Here is a 23420-nt window from a genome sequence, read left to right as displayed (position 1 = left end):
TTAATAAAGTGTCTTTGAGTGTTTGGTTCCAAGAAAACAATATGCGTCTGCTCACAACCGAGTCTGAGTGACAATCCTAAATCTGGCATACCACCCCTTGCACCTGCTTTCATGACTGACAATGTTGTGTTTTGAAGCTTGATTTCTATGGAAATGTTCTTGCCACATTAATCTCGTACTTTCATTGCCAGATGTAGCGGACTTGTGTTATTTAATTCCCTATCACAATCTATAAATTATGTTAAATATGTTAATAAATAATAATTGTTAATAATAATAAATTATGTTAATTTATTCACAATGGACAGATAATCAGTAATTTCTCATTGTTCATAGGGTATTCTCTAAATGATAATCACATGCATGCATAATATTTGGTAATAAGGCATAAAACTGTAGACTTCAGATAACCAACGGTTGATATTCACGGACAGTGATGCGTGATGTCAAACAAAGTTCATGTCTTTTTATGTGCTCATTTACTGTGTATGTATGTTAATTACAATTTTCTTTATTTTCAGTTTTCACAAGTGAACATTGATGAGCCGATGTTCCAGCCATTTCCATCTGAGATCTACTTCCAGAACTTCGAACCCTATGAAACATATGAGATCCCATTTGTTCTCAGAAACAATGATAAGGTCAGCATCCGAATCCACAAAATCACACTATCTTGTTTTGGGTTTAAGTTCTATGAGATAAGCTTGGAAAATTGAGATATGTAAAAAATTGATCTGTTAAATTCAACTGAATATGGTTACCCATGAATTATATTAATTCTTGAAATTGATTATCTCAACAAAATCTTAATTCATGGTCTAAAGGTAACAATCTGTCAATTGTAATTAGATTTTATTGTCAATTGTGCTGTATTTTGACCAACCATCATGTTTCCAAAGAATCGTAGGTGAGGTGAGGTGAAATTGGGTTTAACATCGCGTCCAAGATTATGGCACTTATATAGCGACATGCATGCATGCGTGTGTATCTGTGTGTGTGGCTGCTTGTACTGGTCCGGACTGATGCCGATTTATAGTGATAGCACACTGAGATACCATGCTGCAGTTTAACATGAATACCCCACTCAGACACAGTATACTGACTCCGAGCCAACCAGTCCTTGTTTTAGCCCCTTAATGCGGAGCGCCAGACATGGTAACAACAAGTACCATCTTTTAATGTCTTTTGGTATGACATGGCCAGGGATCGAACCCCAGACCTTCTGCTCTCTGGGCGGACGCTCCACCACTAGACCACAGAGGCGGTCTCCACACTCAGAACATATGGCATGTGTGCCATGTTGGCCTTTAGCAGAGTTTACTTGGGTCTGTTTATTTTGGAGTCCAAGGGACTCTGGTTTAAAATAATTTTGGTGTCCAAGGCAAAAAAATGGATGCTCCAGGCTGTCAACATGTGGCATACTGATTTCTTGATATTAATTGGACCTCAACTAGAATAGAAATGTCAGAAATATGTAACATGAAATTAACAACTTTAATAAATTTTATGAATCAAACATCCATATGTTTTCACGTCCTACAGGAATCTCAAAGTATTTTTTTTGTACTCAATCTCAATTTGCATGCATATAGGACTTAAAATGCTTGTAAAGTCCTGCCATTAATAACTTTGACACATCAGGTTTTATTTGGGATTTGGATTTCTTTCTTTTTTCCTACATTTAAAAATATTTTAAGATTGTATTTTAACAGTGTATTCTCTATTCCTTTTTATTGGTGCTTTTACCAGTGAAATACAAGCCACCTCTATTAAGCCATAACATTATTCATATGACTATAAGAGCGTCAATTATGGGAAATTTGTAGTTCCAATTTTGACACTTTTACTGACTTCGCAACAGAATTGGGTCCAAAAATTTGCCTCTGAGCACGTCTAGATAAATCCCTGAGCAAAGATGGATATGATTGACCTCATTTTCAAATTTGTCACACATGTATGAGAAATTATTCAACTAATTTGTCCAAGTATAACAATGCAAATACTGAGTATGGCCGAGATTGTATCTGGGCCCCTGGCAGCAGCCACTGCTGTGTTTTTCTCTGTGGTGGTTGTGGTGCAATTTGAGCTTGTACTATTTTCTTGATTAACACAGGTACCCCGGCTTGTGAAGGTGACACAGGCTAATTCTCCCTACTTCCAAATCATCAGCCCCCATGATGTGGGCCACAAGGTCGGACCAGGTCTCCCTACCACCTTCAAAATACAGTTCATGCCAGATGAGAAGAAGGTAAATCCTTAGAGAAAATTTAACCGTCATATTTCATGATGTTATTTTTTTTAAATGATAAAGACATGATTGCTCTTTTAATACATAAACAATATTATGTATTGTTTTAACAGTTGTTTACCGTATTCGACGTAATAAGCGCCCAGGGCACTCTCAAAAATAGAAATAGGAGGCTCTTATTAGAATATTATTTTGGTGAAAAAAATAGAGTTGAAAGATCGTAAATTTTGTGGTTTATGACAGCGTGAAATGTTTATATATATATACGACAGATATATTTTTCCAGATTTTGACTGCCCATAATTAAGGGTGCATATAACACACAAGTGCGTATTACACACGAATAAATAAGTCTTGTGTACATTGATCAATCGGAAGGGGTGCTAATTGGGATTGTTCACCGGCCAATATATTAGCAAATATCACATGGGCGCTTATTAGCGGGGCGGTTATTACGTCCAATACAGTATACACATTTTTCATTTTCATGTTGTAACAAGTTTTACAAATATCTGACAGGACTACACCCATGAGCTGGTGTGTATTACGGAGAGGGAGAAGTTTATTGTACCCGTGAAGGCAATCGGGGCTCGTGGAATCCTGGATTTCCCCGATGAGATCAACTTCCCAGTCTGTCCAATCAAGTACCCAAACTCAAAGACACTCCTCATCAGAAACATTGGCAACAAGGATGCTAAATTCACCCTCACTGTAGACAAGTGAGTACACATGTACACACTATCATTTCAGAGTTTTTTAGTTTTCATTTGGTACTATAAATCTTTGTTGATTTAATCTAATTGGAATTAACTTATTAGAATTAATATGGCCAGTGGTCAAAGGTGCAGTAACTTGATGGGATTTAAGTAGCCTCACCTTGTACTGGCTTCCGACAATACAGTGACTTGCCATGATACATGTAATTTGTTTTCATGACACCTCTCCTATAATAAATTACCAGTCCCTAAAAACGGTGACATTTTTTCATGGTGCCCTCCCCACCCCTAATTGTGATAAATTTTGGTTACCACCCCGGTTTCGCTATGTAACTTTTTCATGACATCCCCCCCTCCCATTTTTCTCTCCCTGGCCCCCTTCCCTATGATAAATGAACTGTCCCTCAACTGAAATTGTCTTTCAAGTAGTATTAATCCCCAACTAAGTCATGTTTGAATGACATCATGACATTTGGCGTGTCGTGGTACTCTCCAGTTGCTTATAGTTACCCTTTTAATGAGAAGAAAGCGACTACCTCCGTGGTCTAGTGGTAGAGCATCTGCCTGGAGAGCTGAAGGTTGGATTCGATCCCTGGCCGTACCATACCAAAAGATATAAAAGATGGTACTTGTTGTTACCCTGTCTGGCATGGTACTTGTTGTTACCCTGTCTGGCACTCCGCATTAAGGGGCTAAAACAAGGACTTGTCGGCTCGGAGTCAGTATACTGTGTCTGAGTAGGGCATTCATGTTGAACTGCGGCATGGTATCTCAGTGAGCTAGCACTATAAATCGGCATCAGTTCGGACTAGTACAAGCAGCCACACACACATGCATGCACGTCGCTATATAAGTGCAATAATCTTGGAAGTGACGTTAAACCCCATTTCAACCTCACCCTAAAGTAAGCACTATCAAGAAATGAACCATGTGGGAGGCAATGATTGACAGCTGATTTCATTTTCCAGACCCTTCTCAGTAAGTCCCGACATTGGGGTCCTGCCTGTGAAGGAGAGTATGCAGGTGACTGTGGACTTTCAGCCCCAGCAGGGAGGGGACCACAAGGCCGACCTGGTGCTGCACTATGACACAGGTACACACTAACATTGTTACAACTCTATCAAGAATCTAGAAATTCCATTGGTTAATCCGTACCACGTGACGAAACAATACATTTAAATTTAGACGACAAGGCCGACCTGGTGCTTCACTATGACACAGGTACACACTAACATTATTATACCTATATCAAGAATCTAGAAATTCCATTGGTTAATCTGACCACGTGATGAAACAATACATTTCAATGTAGACCCCCAAATCACGTGACTGACATTGACCTCGAGTATTAGCATGTGATGGATAATGACCCCATCTGCTCGAAAACAAGATGGCGTCTTGGAGTAACATTTCACTGAGGACAGTTTAAAGGCTTCATGAACAATAAAGTAAATATTCGGTATAACAAAACAAATGATATTACTCTTTAGGTGTCAATATGCGAAAACAAGGACTCTCGGACCCAATCCCTTCGGAACCTCAGTCTTTCACCACAGAAGGGGTTTGGCCCCCAAATCCTTGTTTTCACATATTGACGTCATCAAGAATAATTATTTGTATATAGGCAGGAACAAGCTTTACTTTAATACTACATACATGCTACATAGGCAGGTACATGCTATACTGGTATTTAATTAAAAAAATAAATGATGAGTGGACGTTGTATATTGTACGAAAACAAAGCCCACAAGTCGTTTATTTGTTATAGAGATATCAACATTATGTACAGCCTCTTTAAGGATGTTAGTAAATCATACTGCACATTTTAAAATATGTTCCTGTATTTAAATAATGATGACTCCCTGAATACACCTCCACCTCGGTAATGTCGGACAAGTCCATTTCATGAACAGGGGGGCTGAGTTTTCACGGATATTCTCACAATTTTCAAGGCAATTATACATGTATGTACCTTTTCCCAAAGCACAGATTGCGATATCTCACCCACTTTCAAATGCGATCGTTCGGCCATGGCGTTTTTCTGTGTTGCCCAACTATGGGGAACAACTCACTAGACACTTCCCTCTAAAACATAACGTTGTCCAATCTACGATGTTATCAAGTTGTGAGCCCTTGTTCAAATCTCCAGAAATGACGTCATGATAGAACAATGTCTTATCGTGAAGTAAACCATGCTTCGTTCGTCATTGTTCTTTGCGATTTACCGCATAGCTATCATATATCACTGTAGAAAACATATGGTGGTAAGGAGTTTGTGAAATAATGAGCATTGTTCAGTCTTCCTCATGTAATGTATAACAACAGAAAGTCTATTAAATAATAGGGCTGCAACGAATACACTATGAGGCGAATACGATTCATATCACGAATATAGGGTAACGAATACGAATATTAATTCATAATTACAATAACGAGTAAGCAGTTTATGTATTATTTATCACATTCAGTGAAACAATAACATCATAATTTATTTGACCTAGTTTGTTAATTATTTATAAATTATACATTTACATACTGCACGTATCCAGGTAATAGTTTCTTCTCAAATGCGAAAATGACTAGTGAAAACAATATTATCAAATTAAATATTATTAGAGTGTTGTCATTGAAAGAAATCTATGCATATAATATGTTGTTATGGATATTTTTAGGTACAGGGTATGTAAATATACATGATAGCATATTCATAAATATTCGATTCTAGTGGCCATAAATAACGAATTCAATTCATGAATGGTTACGGTTCGATTCACCGATAACGCGAGTGAATTGTAACAGTCCTATTAAATAAAATTATCTATACCAAATATATGTTAGATGGTAAGATGTTTGTTATTCATCATGTCAATCAGACTGATGTTCACTGATGTTTTTCTCAGGAGAGGATGTGTTTATATCCTTATATGGAGCTGCCCAGGACTCCAATGTCAGACTTGACAAGAACTCCATCCGAATTGAGAGCACATTTATCTCAATGGCCAATGAGAGAACAGTGACGATCCACAACCGATCGGACGTCATTGCACATTTCCACTGGTCAGGGTTTGCCACACAGGAAGAAGAAGATCAACACAAGCTGATGTAAGTTCATCCTCGTCACCTACAAATGACATTATTATACGATCCTCTGACTGTTTTGATGCTTTGTTTCATCTGTATCATTATCCACTTTGTTTTTTTCTGGTTTACAGCGATAGAAACTAACTGTTTTAGTCCACTAGTCCTTATGATAACATATTGCAAAACCCTCAAAAATGGCAAATTTCTACTAGTCCTTATGATACTTTAATTATTGGGCAGTTTGGCAAGGACTGTAGGACTAGTGCCAATTTCTAACACTGGTTTATGGATCTGGGCCCCGTTTCACAAAGCGATCGTAGTGATACAACTGTCGTAGAACTATGTTAAAGTATGGGAGTTACGATCGTCTTAGTACTACGATTGCTTTGTGGAACGGGGCCCTAAATACAAAGAGTAAGTTAGTGATAATAGCTTAATGCCACATCAGCAATTCTGCAATTGTTCACATTGACTGCACACTTAGAACAATCGGACAAAAAGGAGTAACATTAACAATTCAGACCTCACCAATTTCCTTAAACAAAATTGTTGAAGAATGTCATATCCTTACAACCTAGTTTTATCTTACCTGACGCTACACCTATAGCACTGTGCAGCATCAGGTAAGTATAAAAACATTGCATTTAATCTGAAATGCTTATGTTTTACCTTACCTGATGCTACACAGTGCTGTAGGTGTAGTTCAGGTAAGTATAAAAACATTGCATTTAATCAGAAATGCTCATAATTCCAGAGTTTAAGAATTGAATGAGCCACCTTGCCATAATTCTAAGTGTTTGTTCACATGAATTTCAGGTAAACAACAAATAACTAATTTAGCACTCAACCCTTAAATGTTATATCACTGAATATAGGTGAGCTTCTATACCTGTGGTAATTTTTGTTTCATCATTTTAACCCAGAATATGCTAAATAAGGCCTGTGACACATGTGTAGGTCTATTATCAAATACCGTCTTCGACGTAATAAGCGCCCAGGGCGCTCTCAAAATTAGAAATAGGGGGCTCTTATTAGAATATAATTTTGGTGGAAAAAAAACAGAGTTGAAAGATAAATTTCGTGGTGTATGATGACAGCCTGAAATGTTTATATACGACAGATATATTTTTCCAGAATTTAATTTCCAATAATTAAGGGTGCATATAACACACGAGTGTGCATATACGCGATTGAATAAGTCTTATGTACATTGATCAATCAGATGGGGTGCTAATTAGGATTGTTTACTAGCCAAAATATCAGCAAATATCGCCGTGGGCGCTTATTAGAGTGGGGCGCTTATGACATCGAATACGGTAACACAAATTATCTTATCCTGTTTAGAATTAGCTTCAGTTAGATCATTCCCAGCCCAGCTCATGTCATCGTGGTTGTTTGTGTGATGCAGGCGTCAGATTGACCTTGACAGAGAGGAAAGGACGGACACTGACCGTTTCTTGGAGGAGTGTGTGACTGACCCCACCCTCCGGGACAAGCTGTCCATCCTGGGGAGGACCTTCCAGAACAGGAAGAGGGTAAGCCTGTCACTTCCTTCTTGGAAACACCACAACAGGAAGTCATACCTATGTTTCCTTTTCCATAGGGAACATGTCATTATTCAACATACTGCACTTATTACTAGAGTGAGTTAGTGAGTTAGTGAGTGATTGGGTTTAATGCCGCTTTTAACAGTATTACAGTTACATCATGGCGTGTCAGCTGAAAGCCCGAAGTGATGCAGGTCTCAGATGTTAACCACTTCGGTGAAACCCACGAGCACGGGTATGGTGCTGACAAACCTAGAAACATAATTGGGGCAAACCGGGATTTGAACCCACAATCATAGGTTTCTAGCATGCCCAAGGGACGCAACTCTGCACAGCTAATTGCGGCGCCTTAGACGACTGGGCCACCCGGTCGCCTACTTATTACTTGAACATAATCTCAAAACAAAACATTGTAAATGTTAGCAGTAGGCTTTTTCACGGTGTTGATTTCATATTTTTTTATTTGATTTCAAGTATGTCTCTAATTAGTCTAAGGATTGAGTTTTGTAATTTATGATACGACATTGTATGCTTTGGGTAATTCTTATCAGAACTGAGTCTTATGAATTTAGACTCTTAAGCTATAAACTGCCGAAGGTACACCCATGTTTGATGCTGGCTAAAAATGAAACCAACAAGAAATTGTTATTCTAGTGTATATTATACAGGTATCATAGTTGTGTATTGTACCTTATGTTTGCCGTGTTTCAGCAACTGTTTAGTAACGATTTGAAAATGTTTGTAATTTTTTGGGTTAAATCCAATTTTCAAGTGTATACTTTCTTTTGCCCATCAGTTTACATGCTACACTTACATATAGAGCTGTATTGTTTTTTTACTTATTTTCACCATTGAATATAAGTTAATTACATATTGATTGTGAGTATTCTTAGAATACTGTAAATCTGGAAATTAATGTCTCCAAATTTTTATGCAACTGCTGACCCCTAACCAAAAATGTGACTCCCCCACCCCATCCCCAGTGGAATTATGCATATCCTTACCTTAATCAAACCTTACCTTAATCCAATGAAACAGCAAATCGCACGCTTATTAGCACTGAGTAGAGCATTTCCGTAAAAACAAGAAACAGTGTTTTCCTAAGAACAACACACAGTTTATATGTTTACTCGGTTGACTGGCATTAAGGAAGTTCAAAGGCAATAAAATAATAAACCAACAACAGTTCACTGATTGGTATGCGGAGAAGGTGTCAACAAGCTTGACACAAGTGGGTAGAACTCTTGACCCCAGCAGTGATAACTCACAGGATGCCCTTTTCTTTGAATGACATTGTAATATACTGGTTACAACTGCTGCTCAACAAACCATGTTTGTGTTTATATTCAAGTTAGTATTTCCGCTATCCAAAGTGTGTAGTGAGGACGTCTTATAGTAAATAGTTATTTTGGAGACATAAATGCGAAGTTAATAAATGCGAGCAAAGACCACTCACAATTTTTGCATTTAATTCATGTTCACATTTATTTCAAGATTTACAGTATATGTGCATCTGATGACTCGATAGGAGCTGATTCAGACCGTAATGATGACGTGTTGATTACAGATGGTATCGGATGACAAGCTGCTGTTCAATGATGACGTCATCAAGCTTGAGCCTGTGGAAGGGGACATTTGGCCCAACTCATCCTTCAATGTCAACGTCATCTTCAAGCCCAGAGAAGCTAAAGCATACACGCATACTGCATTCTGCAACATCACCGGCCGGGAGAGCAGGTTGCCTCTGCGTATCCGAGGTGAGGGCAACGGACCCAAAGTGGAATTCTCGTTTGAAACATTGAACATGGGAAATATATTTATCGGTTCCACTCACACATATGAGGTCGTCCTTGCCAACAAGGGTGATATTGATGCTATATTCAGTGTGATGCCAAAGTCCACAGTGTTTGGGCCATGCTTCCAGTTTAACCCCTCAGAGGGAATTGTCATGCCGGGAGGACATCAAGCCATTCAGATCAAGTTCCGCAGCCCCTATCTCGGAGACTTTCAGGAGGAATTCCAGTTCCAGGTTGATGGTTCCCCGGAACAGCTTCAGATCACCTTCATGTAAGTCATGTGACTGTCTTATTACCCAATGGTTAGAAATATCAGAGTACATTAAAATGATACATGTACTCGTTGAAATATCACTTTACGTGCACCAATGTATTGTATACCTCATCCAGAGTAGAGGCATGGTTGCCGTCATTAATCTTATTGTGACGTAAGGTCGGAATGACATCACACTAGAAACGTCGTCATAGCTGAAGATTGTTGACATCATTCGACAATTCAGTTTTTCAAACATGGCGGTCGTGATCAGTGCATTTTTCCAAAGGAGAGATCAAAGGATTAAGAAATAATGGGTAATAAAGAAATTATTACACTGGCTTGTGTTTTATACTGATTTTATGAAATTTGTGTAAGAATTCATGTATTACCCTTGTTCTCGCTCGGGAAATATGAGAATTCTGACACTCGTTTTCTAAAATCTGTATGACGCACATGCTCGAATAATAATCACTGTGTATGAATTCAACATAAAGAGGTTTCCAGCATCCAAGGCTTGTTTGCCAAATAATCACCTGCTAGTATATGGTGGTTACACAGGTTTGCCTGACTCAGACTGGGTGAGACATCACTTGTATATCTGTTCTGTAGCTGATATTCAAACCCCAAGTATGTAACAGGCCAGTTAGAATTCCCAAAAGTGAAATGAAAATATTGACCAATTCATGTTAAAATAGTTTCATGTCCAATATAAAAGTATTGGTTCTCAGGTAATAGCTTTTGAAAAGATAGTTCAGGCGGGCAGGCAGTGTTTGTTTTGTTGTTGTCAAAGCTGGTAGGTAACCAAGGGTTGTTTACAATAATTTTGGCAAAATCATGTTGTTCTCAAGTATTGTAGCATTTCACTGCTGGGGTGTGTGTTTGAGACTTCTTTTTTTAAAAAGTGGAAATAAAAACGAAACGTGCAGCTGACTTTATGAGGATGTGGGACAGTTTTTCTTTATTTTTTATCTTAAAAAGAGCAGTTTTAACATTCCCAATTTTGAACAAATTAACATGTTATTCCTACTTTGCCTGCCAGGGGCACTCAGTTTGCAAGTCTAGATAAGTCCCTGGATATTGCTGACTTCAGTGTACATCAGTTTTCACTCACTCACTTGTAAATCAATTATTAGATTTGTTAGAGTTGTGATGAAAATTTTCATAATCTAAAACAAGTAATATATATATGAAGTATATTATTCAAATACAGAGTGCCACTGAAATGATAAAGAAAAACACCCATTTTTAGAGATGATTTTGATTTAATTCTTAATGCTTGTTTTTCAGAGGATCTGTGATTGGCCCCACATTCCAGTTCAATGTGCCAAAGTTGAAATTTGGAACAGTGTCATACGGGTTTCTGAACACCCAGTACTGTACACTGATGAACACTTCCCTCGTCCCCATGACCTTTCACCTCCGTGTGCCAGGGGATGGAACGAACGATAGTATATGTAGTACCAGTGACCTTGACCTCAACCGTAGTGAGCTTGGATCAATGGTAGTAAGTTCTCCAAGAGAGTTTGAGATTGTTCCATCAACTGAGACAATTCCTCCTCAGAGTGAGATCAGGGTGACAGTCAACTTTGTGTCCAACACAGTCAAGAAGTATGATGTGTCGTTGGTGGTGGACGTAGACAATGTTGGAGAGGAGATCCTGACTCTACCGATACAGGCAAAGTGAGTAGCATTGATACACTCACACTCTAACCTTAAGTTTATTGGATCGACCCGTTAAGATCCGGGGTAGAATAGGTCTTCAGCATCCCATGCCTGCCGTGAGAGGCAACTATGCTTGTCGTAAGAGGCGACAAACAGGATCAGGTGGTCAGGCTTGCTGTCTTGGTTGATGCATGTCATCGTATCCCAATTGCATAGATCGATGCTCATGATGTCAATCACTGGATTGTCTGGTCCAGACTCTTATTCACAGATCGCTGTCAAAAAGCTGGAATATTGCTGAGTGTGGCGCTTAACAACAAACAAACAACTTAATGGATCAGATAGTCAGACTCAGTGACTTGGATTATAGGTTAATAGTGTGTCATCGTACCCCTATTGCGATGATCGCTGCTCATAATGTCAACTGCTCAATTATCTGGTCCAGATCGATTATTTACAGGCCATCGTCATATATCAGGAATATTGCTGAGTGATTCTTTAAACTACAAACAAACACTCACAGTAGCATTTAAATTCTCTTCAAAGCATCAGATGGTCTTTAGTGGTTTACAACATTCACAAAAGCTCAAAGAAACCCTGAATTTGTAATGAACATTTTATGATATGTAATGACATTCAAGCTTGTTGACCATCACAGTCAGATTTTTTAGATATAAAAAAATTCAATGACGACAAAGTACTTTATCCATGAACATGTTTGGGTACTAGCTTCTATTTGAAAATCAATTTTTGTTCAACAGATGTGTCGTGCCGTCCATAACAGTACTGAGCCCCATCCTGGACTATGGACGGTGTTTCCTCCGCCACCCCTACGAACATCGCATCAAATTGCACAACGACATGGATCTTCAAGCCAAGTACGAACTGGTACCGCAGAAAGACATCATACCACTAGAGGGCGCTCCTATACTATACCACAGCCCCCAGACAAAGGTTTGTGACCAGTTTAGGTGTTTCTTGCCTGATATAGATCAATGTTCTGCTGGATATTTTTGCAATGACACAGAGAAGCTGGATATTTTTTGTGTGTCAAAAAGGTTTCTTGTTGATTGAATGGTTTTGAGTTTTTAATCAAAATATGTTAATAGTAGCTGAATCTTTTAGGATATCTCAGTGATGTGGGTAGAATTTAAGTGGCAAAGGAACTATGGCCATATACAATGATATACACATATATGTTTTTTTTATATTTTTCACTGAAAGAAAGTTAATCATCTAGGGTGGGTACTGAGTAGGACTCAGGTACCCATAGGCCTACAGTGGAATACTAGGACTGGGACGGATAACTTGGGGACCCGGGTCAGGTGGGTACTGAGTAGGACCCGGGTCCCACACGACTTCCCAGACCTGTGGTTAGTCACGTGATATATTGTTTAATGACCAAAAAGTATCTAGAACTCAATGGTTACACTACAAGTCACAAATGTTCGCATTTCTTCTGACTTTTCATATTTTTTTGAATAAAGATATAACTTGAGTCATCTTCAGTGTATGCATGACCAGATTGTTTAATACATGTATCTAAAAACGTTTTTCCAGTGCTATGGTAACAAATGCCCAATCGGACATTTTTCACTTTTCTCTTGAGACCTACAGTGGGTACCCAGGTAGGGTCAGGTAATAGGGGGGTGGGTACCTGGGTTGTAAATTTGGTCTCGTCCCAGACTTAATTTCTCAAATGTAGTGTTTTAAAAGCAGTGTCAACCGGTGAAGATTCCGGGGTAGAATAGGTCAGTAACCCATGCTTGCCGTAAAAGGTGACTATGCTTGTCGTAAAAGGAGATTAACAGGATTGGGTGGTCAGGCTCGCTGACTTGGTTGATGCATGTCATCGATCCCAATTGCGTGGATCGATGCTCATGATATTAATCACTGGATTGTCTGGCCCAGACTTGATCTTTTACAGACCCCTGTCATATAGCTGGAATATTTTACAAGCAGTGGCAGTCTACAACTTACAGCGCTACGCTGAAGCTCAGCTTGTTTCAGCCATGAAATCTGTAAATGGTATATTTTTTTAAGTCTTAAATCTCTAAGTAATGAAACCTTAAAAACAAGTTTGGACAAGTAAACTGAAATTTTTTGTTACAAAGTGCAGTGTTGGAGATACAAATTCCAATGTGTACATGGTGTAGTGTGTGGTTACACAAGTTCCTCTGTCACAGGGCATCATCCCACCCCACTGTGTGATGGACGTACCGCTGCTGGTGGAGGTGCAGGCCTTGGAGGAGCAGGACATCCCGGTCTACATCCGCATCTTCGGCAGTCAGGAACCTCCCCTGGTAATAACAGTCTGCGACTTTAGCCACTGTCTGAACCCCGTGTCTAGAAAAATTTTGTTCAGCCTAGTAAGCTCTGCTAATATCGGTAAATATAATAACACTAAATTTTACTGAATATTGACGTTAGGTGTTCGGGCTAGTAGTCTCAAAAGTGTTGGTTATAATGCTCAACTGTCTCTGATAACAAAACAAACATGAGATTATGCATTTTGTATCCATAGAAGAAATATCCTTTTTTTCTCCATGTTGATTGATGTTTGTACCTTGATTTTATTAACTTTCTGCCACATAACTTTTCCTTTTGTATTGTATCATGCAGCATTTGAAAAAAATGTTCAGGCCCGCAGGATGTAGTTTTCAAATTCATAAGTATACAGTGTAGGTTTATAGCTGAAGGGACCAGTGAAGATCCGGGATAGAATAGGTCTTCAACAACCCATGCTTGCCGTAAAAGGCATGTATGCTTGTCGTAAGAGGTGACTAACGGAATCAGGTGGTCAGGCTCGCTGACTTGGTTGATGCCTGTCATTGTATCCCAATTGCGTGGATCGATGCTCATGATGTCAATCACTGGATTGTCTGGTCCAGACTCGATTATTTACAGACCGCCATCATAAAGCTGGAATATTGCTGAGTGAGGTGTTAAACAACAAATTAACAAACAAACAATAATAGCTGAAGTGTGTTTGGGTAGCAATGTGGTTAAAGTGTTAGTAAATTTTGCCATAGTCCCGGTTCGATTCCCCACATGGGTACAGTGTGTGAAGCCCATTTTCTGGTGTCCCCTGCCGTGATGTTGCTGGAATATTGCTAAATGCTGTGTAAAAGTCAACTCACTCTCTAATAGCTGAAGGATTGTTCTGGAACTTTGTGTTATCATGTGCATGTATTTGTGTAGCCACTGTGTCACCAGTCTGCATGTACTTTCAGCCAGTCCATGTGACGTGTATTGGGGAGGGGCCAGTGGTTCACACCACCCCTCTAGAGCTGGACTGGAACGTCATCCCTGTACTCACGGATGTACCCAATGTTGTGACACTGGCCAATGAGTCTCTCATCCCAGCCAAGTTCACAGCTCACATGGTAGGTTGCAATTTTGTTGTAAATTTAACATTAATTTCATCCTAACCTATTTCTTCATTTTAGGGGTGGTCGGGTAGCCTAGTGGTTAAAGTGTTCGCTCGTCACGCTGAAGACCCGGGTTCGATTCCCGACATGGGTACAATGTGTGAAGCCCATTCCTGGTGGCCCCCGCCGCGATATTGCTGGAATATTGCTAAAAGCGGCGTAAAACCGTACTCACTCACTCATTTCTTAATTTTACCAGACATCTCCACACATTGTTGTGCCATGGGTGGCCCAGTGGACTAAGTAGCCACAACTCTCTGTGCTGAGTTACATTCCTTGTAGCTGCCAGGATCTGCTGGTTGTGGGTTTAAATCACAGATTTGGACATGATTTTTATCAGTGGTCTGTTAACACCATGCTTTTAGGTTTCGCTAGAGCAGTCAATGTCTGTGACTAGTGTGCTCTTCTTTCCAGTAAGCTGACACCGTGATGTAACTGCACTTTTGTTCTTGGACATCGAAAGTTAATCTTAAACATTAAGCTCTTAAATCTCTTAAACTCACTCTTAACATATAAGCTGAGAAAATACAAAAAAACAAACAACACAACACCTCTGTGGGGAGCCTGGGATTGAATAGTGCCCCAGTAACATGTGGATCGGGTCCACCCTGGCGCCTTGGTTGGTTATGTGTCATTGTACCCCTATGGCATGGGTCATTGCTCATGGTATCAATCACTGGATTGTGGTCCAAGTTCTGTTATGTACAGGCTGTTGTTGTATAGGTGTCAGTATAGGACCTCAGCAACCCATGCTTGCCGTATGAGGCGACTATGCTTGTCGTAAGAGGCGACTCTGCTTGCCGTAAGAGGCGACTATGCTTGCCATAAGAGGCGACTATGCTTTCCGTAAGAGATGACTATGCTTGTCGTAAGAGGCAACTAACAGGATCAGGTGGTCAGGCTTGCTGACTTGGTTGATGCATGTCATGTTATTCCAATTGTGTGAATCGATGCTCATGATGTTAATCACTGGATTGTCTGGTCCAGACTTGATTATTTACAGACCGCCGTCATATAGGTAGAATATTGCTGAGTGTGCATTAAACAACAAACAAATAAAACAATGCGCGTCAAGCAGCAAACAAATAAACAAAAACCTCTCCATACTCCATACACCATACATAGTAATCTTCAAAAGAACATTACCATATTTGTTGTCAGGAATGATTGTAAATTGATCTGTTTGTTTGTTAGACGCGACCTAACACTGTGTTCCGAGTGGAGCCATCAGAGGGAGAGATTGCCCCTGAGGAGATTATACAGTTGACGGTCACAGCCCATCTAGATGACTGCGTCAGGTGAGTGATCTATGCATCACTAATATCATGAACGAAAGAGAGAGAGATTCTCACTGTTGATGCACTATGTTTTGTGATTGCAAATGTGTATGGTGGTGTACCGGTATGTGTGAGTTTAAAGTATAATGGTTGTTGAAAATGTGTCATTTTTCCGTTTTGACTTTAGAATCAATGTTGAAATAACTCAGGAAGGCTCATTTGTGAAAATGTTTGTTTTATTCAGATTCCAAGATAAATTACAGATCAACTTCTTGGAAAGTCAAGCTCGACTCATCCCACTGACAGCATACGGTCAGGGTACGACCATCGTGTCCGACCCACCACTCACATCTGTCCTCAACCTAGGACCCAACTTCAGGTTGGTTGATTCCATTCAATTCGATTTACAGTAGTTTCTTGAGATACTATAACACAATGGTATCTGTGCTCATTAACACCTGACTTGGGAAGTATTATCTCTCACCTCTTCACGAGGCAAGGGCGTTAATTGACTTTAAAAGTCAAGTTCCCACCCTTGCCGAACTAGGCTGGAATTCAGGAGTCTATGCATAGTCCAATCAAAAATGCGTAAAATGTTGGATTTTATGGCATGTTTTTTTATTTGCCCTTAGTAACCGGCCATTGAACAAGACATTCAAGCTGACCAATTGTGGTCGCCGCCACCAGCAGCTTGTGTGGAGCACTGAGGGATTTGGACCCATTGGCAAGGCCAAGAAAGAACTAGCTGCCTACAACCCCCTTGATATGAAGAATAAGGTAGGCCAGTGATGAAAGCTTGGATTAGGTTTATTACAATTTGCAGATTTAGCCAAAACTAGTCCAAAACCTGAGTGTTGTAATAATCTCTCCAGCGATCACAGCTAAAAATTGTTCATATGTTATCACTAAAATGTACTGAAAATGATGACAAGTTATGGTAAGGCAATTCAAATGTATTTTGCACAGACTGTGTTGTAGAAATGGCTGCTCAGTGGTTAGAGTATTTGTTCAATTCTTGACATGTTTGCAATTTGAGCTCCAGTTTTCATGTCGCATATTGAGTTCCCATTAAAACTCAATATACTGTGGAACCTAAACTGTACATTGTGAGACTGAAATGTACTATTGACTTTACCCAGGAAATATTTGCTGGCCAAAGATCATGTTTGTTATTGTATATTCTCTTGAGAACCGCCTCTGTGGTCTTGTGGTAGAGCGTCCGCCCGAAGAGCGGAAGTCCTGGGTTCAATCCATCATATCAAAAGGCGTTAAAAGATGGTGTTTGTTGTTACCCTGTCTGGCACTCGGCATTAAGGGACTAAAACAAGGACTGGTCGGCTTGGAGTCAGTATTCTGTGTCTGAGTGGGGTACCGGTATTCATGCATTCAACTGTGGCATGGTATCTCACTGAGCTTGCACTATTATTCGGCATCAGTCGACTAGTACAAGCAGCCACACACACATGTGCATGCATGCACATTACTATATAAGTACAATAATCTTGGACGCGACATTAAACCCCATTTCACCTCACCTCACCTCACCTCACCTCACCTCACCTCACCTCACCTCACCTCACCTTATTCTCTTATGTTTGACTTGGCAGAACAAGCCCGCTCCAACAGTGCCCGCAATGCCCATCTTCAAACTCAGCCCTAACAGGATGGATCTACCTGCTGGGGAGACGTTCGAGATGCATTTGGAGGGATTTGTCGACAAGTTAGTTGGCTTAGATAGTCTTTAAGTTTGACATATCTCCTTATTTCTTATTCTTGTTTTGGTCTGAAGAAAAGGTCAGTGGAAGTAGCACATACAAAATTGACCGTGCAGCAGTTTTGGATATTATTAAAAAGATGGATGTCATTGATAGGGAAGTCTATAGATTTGTGCTGTTACAAGGTGTCATGAAGATAGAACTCATTATCAATAGATAATACCTTAGAGTAATACAAGAAAGATTCAGATTCAGGATAGTTTGGGATAAAAGTTAGATTTTTTTAGCAATGTTGTTTATCGTTTCTCATGAAATTCTTGCAGAATATGACCGTAATTTTTATAATGTTTTCAATCTCTGCAGACCCCAGTTTGTGAGTGAGCGTCTGTTGTGTCACGCCATCATCGGGCGACAGGGAGGCAAAGAGCTGGTGATGAGAGTTGACGTGTCTACCGATTTCATCAGTCCACTTCTAGACTTCTCCACCAAGAGTGTGTTCTTCAGGGTGGACAAGGTAGGTGACTCTACATACTGCTACTACCCAGTCAACCCGCAAACATCCGGGGTAGAATAGGTCTTCAGCAACCCATGCTTGCCGTAAAAGGCAACTATGCTTGTCGTAAGAGGCGACTAACGGGATCAGGTGTTCTGGCTCGCTGACTTGTTGATGCATGTAATCGTATCCCAACTGCATGGATCGATGCTCATTATATCAATCACTGGACTGTCTGGTCTAGACTTGATGATTTACAGACCGCCGTCAAATAGCTGGAATATTGCTGAGTGCAGCATTAAACAACAAACAAACGAACAAAACTACGCTGTCAGTCTGACCATGTGCCATTGTCCAGGAAGGAACTTTCACCATTGCACAGTTCATTACACAGAAGTTATCATTGCTCTATTATCCCTGTATGGCATTGTTAACACATAAGAGGATAAACTGTTGTGCTAATATCACATTCAAGATACTATTCAAAATACTTCTACCCTACGGTATACTTAGCCTTTCCCCAAATGGGGGGCACAGGTGGCCCATTCATCTGACTTGGCTGATGCATGTCATCGATCTAAATTGAGAGGATCGATGCTCATGTTGTCAATCACTGGATTTACTGGTCCAGACTCAATTACTTACAGACCGCCGTCATATAGCTGGAATATTGCTGATTGCGGTGTTAAACAACAAACAACCAAAGCCTATCATAAGAGGTGACTTATGGGATCGGGAGGTCAGGCTCTCTGACCTTGTTGATGCATGTCATTGTATCCCAACTGGGAAGCTCATGATGCCAATCACTTGCTTGTCTGGTCGAGACTGGATTATTTACAGACTATGTCATATAGCTGGAATACGTCTGAGTGCGGCATTAAATAACAAACTACTCTGAATGCAATCTTCATCTATTGTAACCAGAAAGTTGATTTTGCTGGTGTGATTCACTGGGCTTCATCCGCCATTGCAGCAGTCTGGTGAGGACATGCACATGGAGACCAAGCAGCTGGCCATGAATAATGTGTCCAGTCTGCCACTGACCACAGAGCTCAAGCTGGAGTATCCCTTCAGACTGGTCAAGGAAGATGGCGTGGAGGTCTCCGAGATGGTCAGTAGTCATGTCAATGTTAGATGTTTTACACATTAACTCAGTGTCAGTCTTCAGTGATCTCGGACACAATCAGATGTAAACAACGCTGCTCAGTTCAAGAAACCGAAATCCTTTCTTTCTTTAATTTGTCGTAATTTCAGCATAAATCTCAGGGTCAGACTTAACTGCTGGACTTAGGAATCCAAGGAAGAATAAGTCAATGACCCAAGGGCACCAGTCGATACACTTCATTCCTCCATATTTATAAACAATAAACCGTAAATTTGTTTCCCCTGAAACATTGAATACATGTCTGTGTGATATGCTTATTTATTACCTACAAGGGCAAACGTATTGGGGTTGATAAAAATCATATGTTCCCTTGGGTCATATCAAGTCACAAAACAACAGTGTATTGTTTCTGTCTTCTGGACGGCATTGTTGACGTCATTTGAATCTTATTGTGACATGAGGTTGGAATGACGTCACACGAGAAACGACGTCATAGGTGAAGATTGCGATGTCCTTTGACAAATTGTGGTTCCGCTGCTTTTGCGACTTGCTGTCCTTATAGGTAAACACTAATTAGTCTCTGTATGTAGACATCTTCTTCGGTAATAAATAGAACATTATATTCATGTTATACTATGCTTACGACACTCATGTCTAAATTCCGGTACTTACCTTGCTCTCACTCAGGAAATACCGAAATTTAGACACTCGTGTCATAAACATAGTATGACGTGAACACTCTTAGAAAACATCCTCTACATCATTTTCAGGAGGTACACCTTGGAGTTGGCGAATCTTACAAATTAAAGATTCGTTTTGATCCGGCCTACAAGGATGACCTTCACATTCGCACTATCGATGAGGTTCTCCACATCACCTACAAGGAACACCCACACGTTGTGAGTACCCAGGCAATGGTTGTAGAATTTCATTTTCAAACCATAATATTGTTTTCTTTGATAATATTGAGAAAATAATTTAAAAAATTACCATAATAATAAATTTATTTGTGTAGGCAACATACACACTACTGTGTACTCTGTGCATGTTTGATCTTGATAATGTTGGAGTGAGTAAGTGAGTTAAGATTTAATATCCATATTGGCCATATTGTTACAAGATAATATTGTGAAGGACAGAGTCATCTGTTAGGAGTGAGTATGGTTAGCGCCACTTTTAGCAGTATTCCAGCAATATCACGGTGGGGGACACCAGAAATGGGCTTCACACATTGTATCCATGTCGGGAATGAATACAGGGTCCTCGACGTTACGAAATGAGTTGTAGGAAAGAAGTGAAGTTGGTCAGATTTTGTGAAGATTTAATGTCGTGAGGCCATCATTCCATCTGATGGCTGCTTCATATTGAGAGGGAGTTGCGTCCCTTGGTCAGCCAAGAAACCTCTGATTGTGGGTTCAAATCCTGGTTCGCCCCGATTATGTTTCTAGGTTTCTCGGCACCATACCCGTGCTTGTGGGTTTCACCGAAGTGGTAAACGTCTGAGACCTGCATCACTTCGGGCTTTCCTCACAAATTAAGCTGACAAGACGCGATATAACTGTAATACTGTTAAAAGCGGCGTTAAAACCAGCTCACTCACTCTCTCTTATTGAGAGGATCTCATTCCAACAGTGGAGGATTGTCTTTGTATATATGAGTATAGGCAGATATAATACAGATGATCATTTTGAACATTACATCACAGGATTACATTGCCCTGCGTGGAGAGGTGTACTTCCCCAATTTGGAGTTTGAGAAGACAGTGGTTGACTTCGGCTGCATCCTCAACGACACAGAGGTGACCCGGTACGTGAACATCACCAACAACAGTCCAATGGAGGTGAAGTACCGTTGGTCATTCCTTATTGGCAATGAGCCATGTGCGGTCATCAACCGTCCACCCAAACCCACGAATGACATCATCATGGAGGAGAACATGATGGATGTTGCTGATGGAGAGGAAGAGGTGGAGGGAGAGGAGAGAGTACAGGTGGTCATTGATGAAGGAGGGGCAAGGTCAGACGAGGAAGGACAACAAGAGGTGAGACATTTTTCATCCTTGTATATTCATGTGCATGATCCATTGTTTGTAGGATTGATCGTAGACATACCAGTAGTTGTTTTATTACCCCCTAAAACCCTCCTAAGCCCTAGTATTTTTTTGGTTGGTTTACGAAACCTACCCCCAAAAATGAATTCTGAACTCTGACTTTTGACAAAACAGTTTTGCAATTAGGTGAAATGTACAAATCTCGCAAGACTTTATCACCACTGTTCATAAGAAATGGTGAATATACATATAAAAAATCTTTATTCTAATAAAAATTCGAATCAATTATGTTTCAGTATCTTGCCATGTTAAAACTTGTCCTTTTTTCCATTCATTAGTAGTCATAATAATCTGAAAGTTGATTTAAATAAAAATCACCCACAATGTACATTAAATTTTAGGCCAAAACTTTGTGAACCAATTAATAAAAAATACATGGCCTAATTAGTGATGAAGTGTTGAAAATTATGACTGAAATTCAACGGGTCTTTGTCAGAACACATTTAAGAAATTAGGGGCTCCCTTGATTTGAATACTTTAAGGAGCTCAGGACACCCTATAATTTATGTAGCTCAAGGTTCCCAGGACACCCTATAATTTATGGAGCTCAAGGTTCCCAGAACACCCTATAATTTATGGAGCTCAAGGTTCCCAGGACACCCTATAATTTATGGAGCTCAAGGTTCCCAGGACACCCTATAATTTATGGAGCTCAAGGTTCCCAGGACACCCTATAATTTATGGAGCTCAAGGTTCCCAGGACACCCTATAATTTATGGAGCTCAAGGTTCCCAGGACACCCTATAATTTATGGAGCTCAAGGTTCCCAGAACACCCTAAAACTTTGAATACTGGTGATGGCAACAACTTGTTTGTTTGAAGTATAAGCATGTGTAGAATGCCATTAGTGAAGAGCTTTTGTTCACCACTGCAACTCCCATCCTTGTGTCAGTATTGCACCTGTAACTTGTGTTGTTAGACTGACCAGGAGCTGATCAAGGACAAACAGGGAGGTGAGCCCCGGGACAACCGGGAGGACGAGGAGGACCGACCCGCCTCTCCCATGTCGGAGGAGGAGCTGGAGAAGGTTGGTGGTGTTCTCACTGTATAGGGGCTGTATGTTGTTGTGTGCCAGGGGAGTACAGAGCTACAGATAAGCTGCGTATGTGCATAAAATACCCCCCAAAATATTCTATACCCAATTACTTTCAACTAACTTGCGTACCGAAACGCATGTCTTAAATGAAAAACTCAATTGTTTGAAAACAGCATGCGTAAATACCCAATGAATCTTTTTCAGCATGCGTTCAACGGAGCTAATTTCCGAACACAATTACAAGCTAATTTACTTTCCGATACAAGCCTATATTTAGAACCATTATAAACATCGAAAACATTAAATCATTTTGTTTCAAATCTCAAAATGCCTACTCAGTTTGGGAAAAACCCAATAGAGTGATGAATAGTTGAGTGAAAAAATATTGGTTACCCAATGAAAAATGTTACAACTCAATTAAAATAGAAACCTTCGAGTAAAAACTGAATTGCTCACAAGGTTATCGGGAGCTCTGGGAGTAGCACTAGCACCTGAGGTGACGCTATGTTATTGTATTACTGGTTGGTCAGGTACTGAATGTCTGGCTGACTGCATGCGTTGTGTTGTCCCTCCTGTACCTGTCTTAGTCTGGACGTCTGGTCAAGTTACACAGCCCTAGAACATATACACTACAGATAATGTTGCCCAGTAGCGTTAGTGGCATGTTTAAAGAAGTACAGGCATTTGGTGTCTTTTATAGGCATTTAGAAGTTGGAAGAACGTGAATACATGTTCATGGATAACATCTTCTTTAGTCTTTATAACAGCATTTCAGAGGTACTACTTGTCCCTTTATCAGGTGAATACTGAGGACCGTATTTTATTGAGTATAGTGTGCACCCAAGTATAATGCGCACCCCCCTCTAGCGGATTCAGTATTTTGAAGAAAATGTATTTAGATACATGTGTAAAACAAACTGGTCATGCCTACACTGAAGTTGACTGCA

The 23420-nt window shown here is 40.0% G+C and overlaps 1 protein-coding gene across 1 annotated transcript in view; it reads left to right on the top strand.

Annotated features, from left to right (window-relative positions):
• The window catches only part of LOC139454087 (hydrocephalus-inducing protein homolog), a 118504-nt gene that overhangs the window by 7463 nt on the left and 87621 nt on the right, over nt 1–23420 (top strand). The window contains 20 exon segments of the mRNA XM_071235584.1: nt 522–641; nt 2114–2248; nt 2768–2967; nt 3933–4057; nt 5865–6066; nt 7454–7580; nt 9160–9659; nt 10932–11324; nt 12068–12260; nt 13493–13609; nt 14540–14692; nt 15932–16035; nt 16259–16393; nt 16647–16791; nt 17622–17734; nt 18093–18243; nt 19196–19333; nt 20098–20226; nt 21033–21368; nt 22357–22464. Of these exon segments, the coding sequence (XP_071091685.1) occupies nt 522–641; nt 2114–2248; nt 2768–2967; nt 3933–4057; nt 5865–6066; nt 7454–7580; nt 9160–9659; nt 10932–11324; nt 12068–12260; nt 13493–13609; nt 14540–14692; nt 15932–16035; nt 16259–16393; nt 16647–16791; nt 17622–17734; nt 18093–18243; nt 19196–19333; nt 20098–20226; nt 21033–21368; nt 22357–22464 (3624 nt within the window).

The sequence above is a fragment of the Haliotis cracherodii genome, unplaced genomic scaffold, assembly GCF_022045235.1.
Source record: "Haliotis cracherodii isolate W230 unplaced genomic scaffold, xgHalCrac1.p SCAF_10, whole genome shotgun sequence".
NCBI lineage: Eukaryota > Metazoa > Mollusca > Gastropoda > Lepetellida > Haliotidae > Haliotis > Haliotis cracherodii.
Note: the sequence above shows the minus strand (reverse complement) of the source record. Positions and strands in the feature narration are given on the sequence as shown.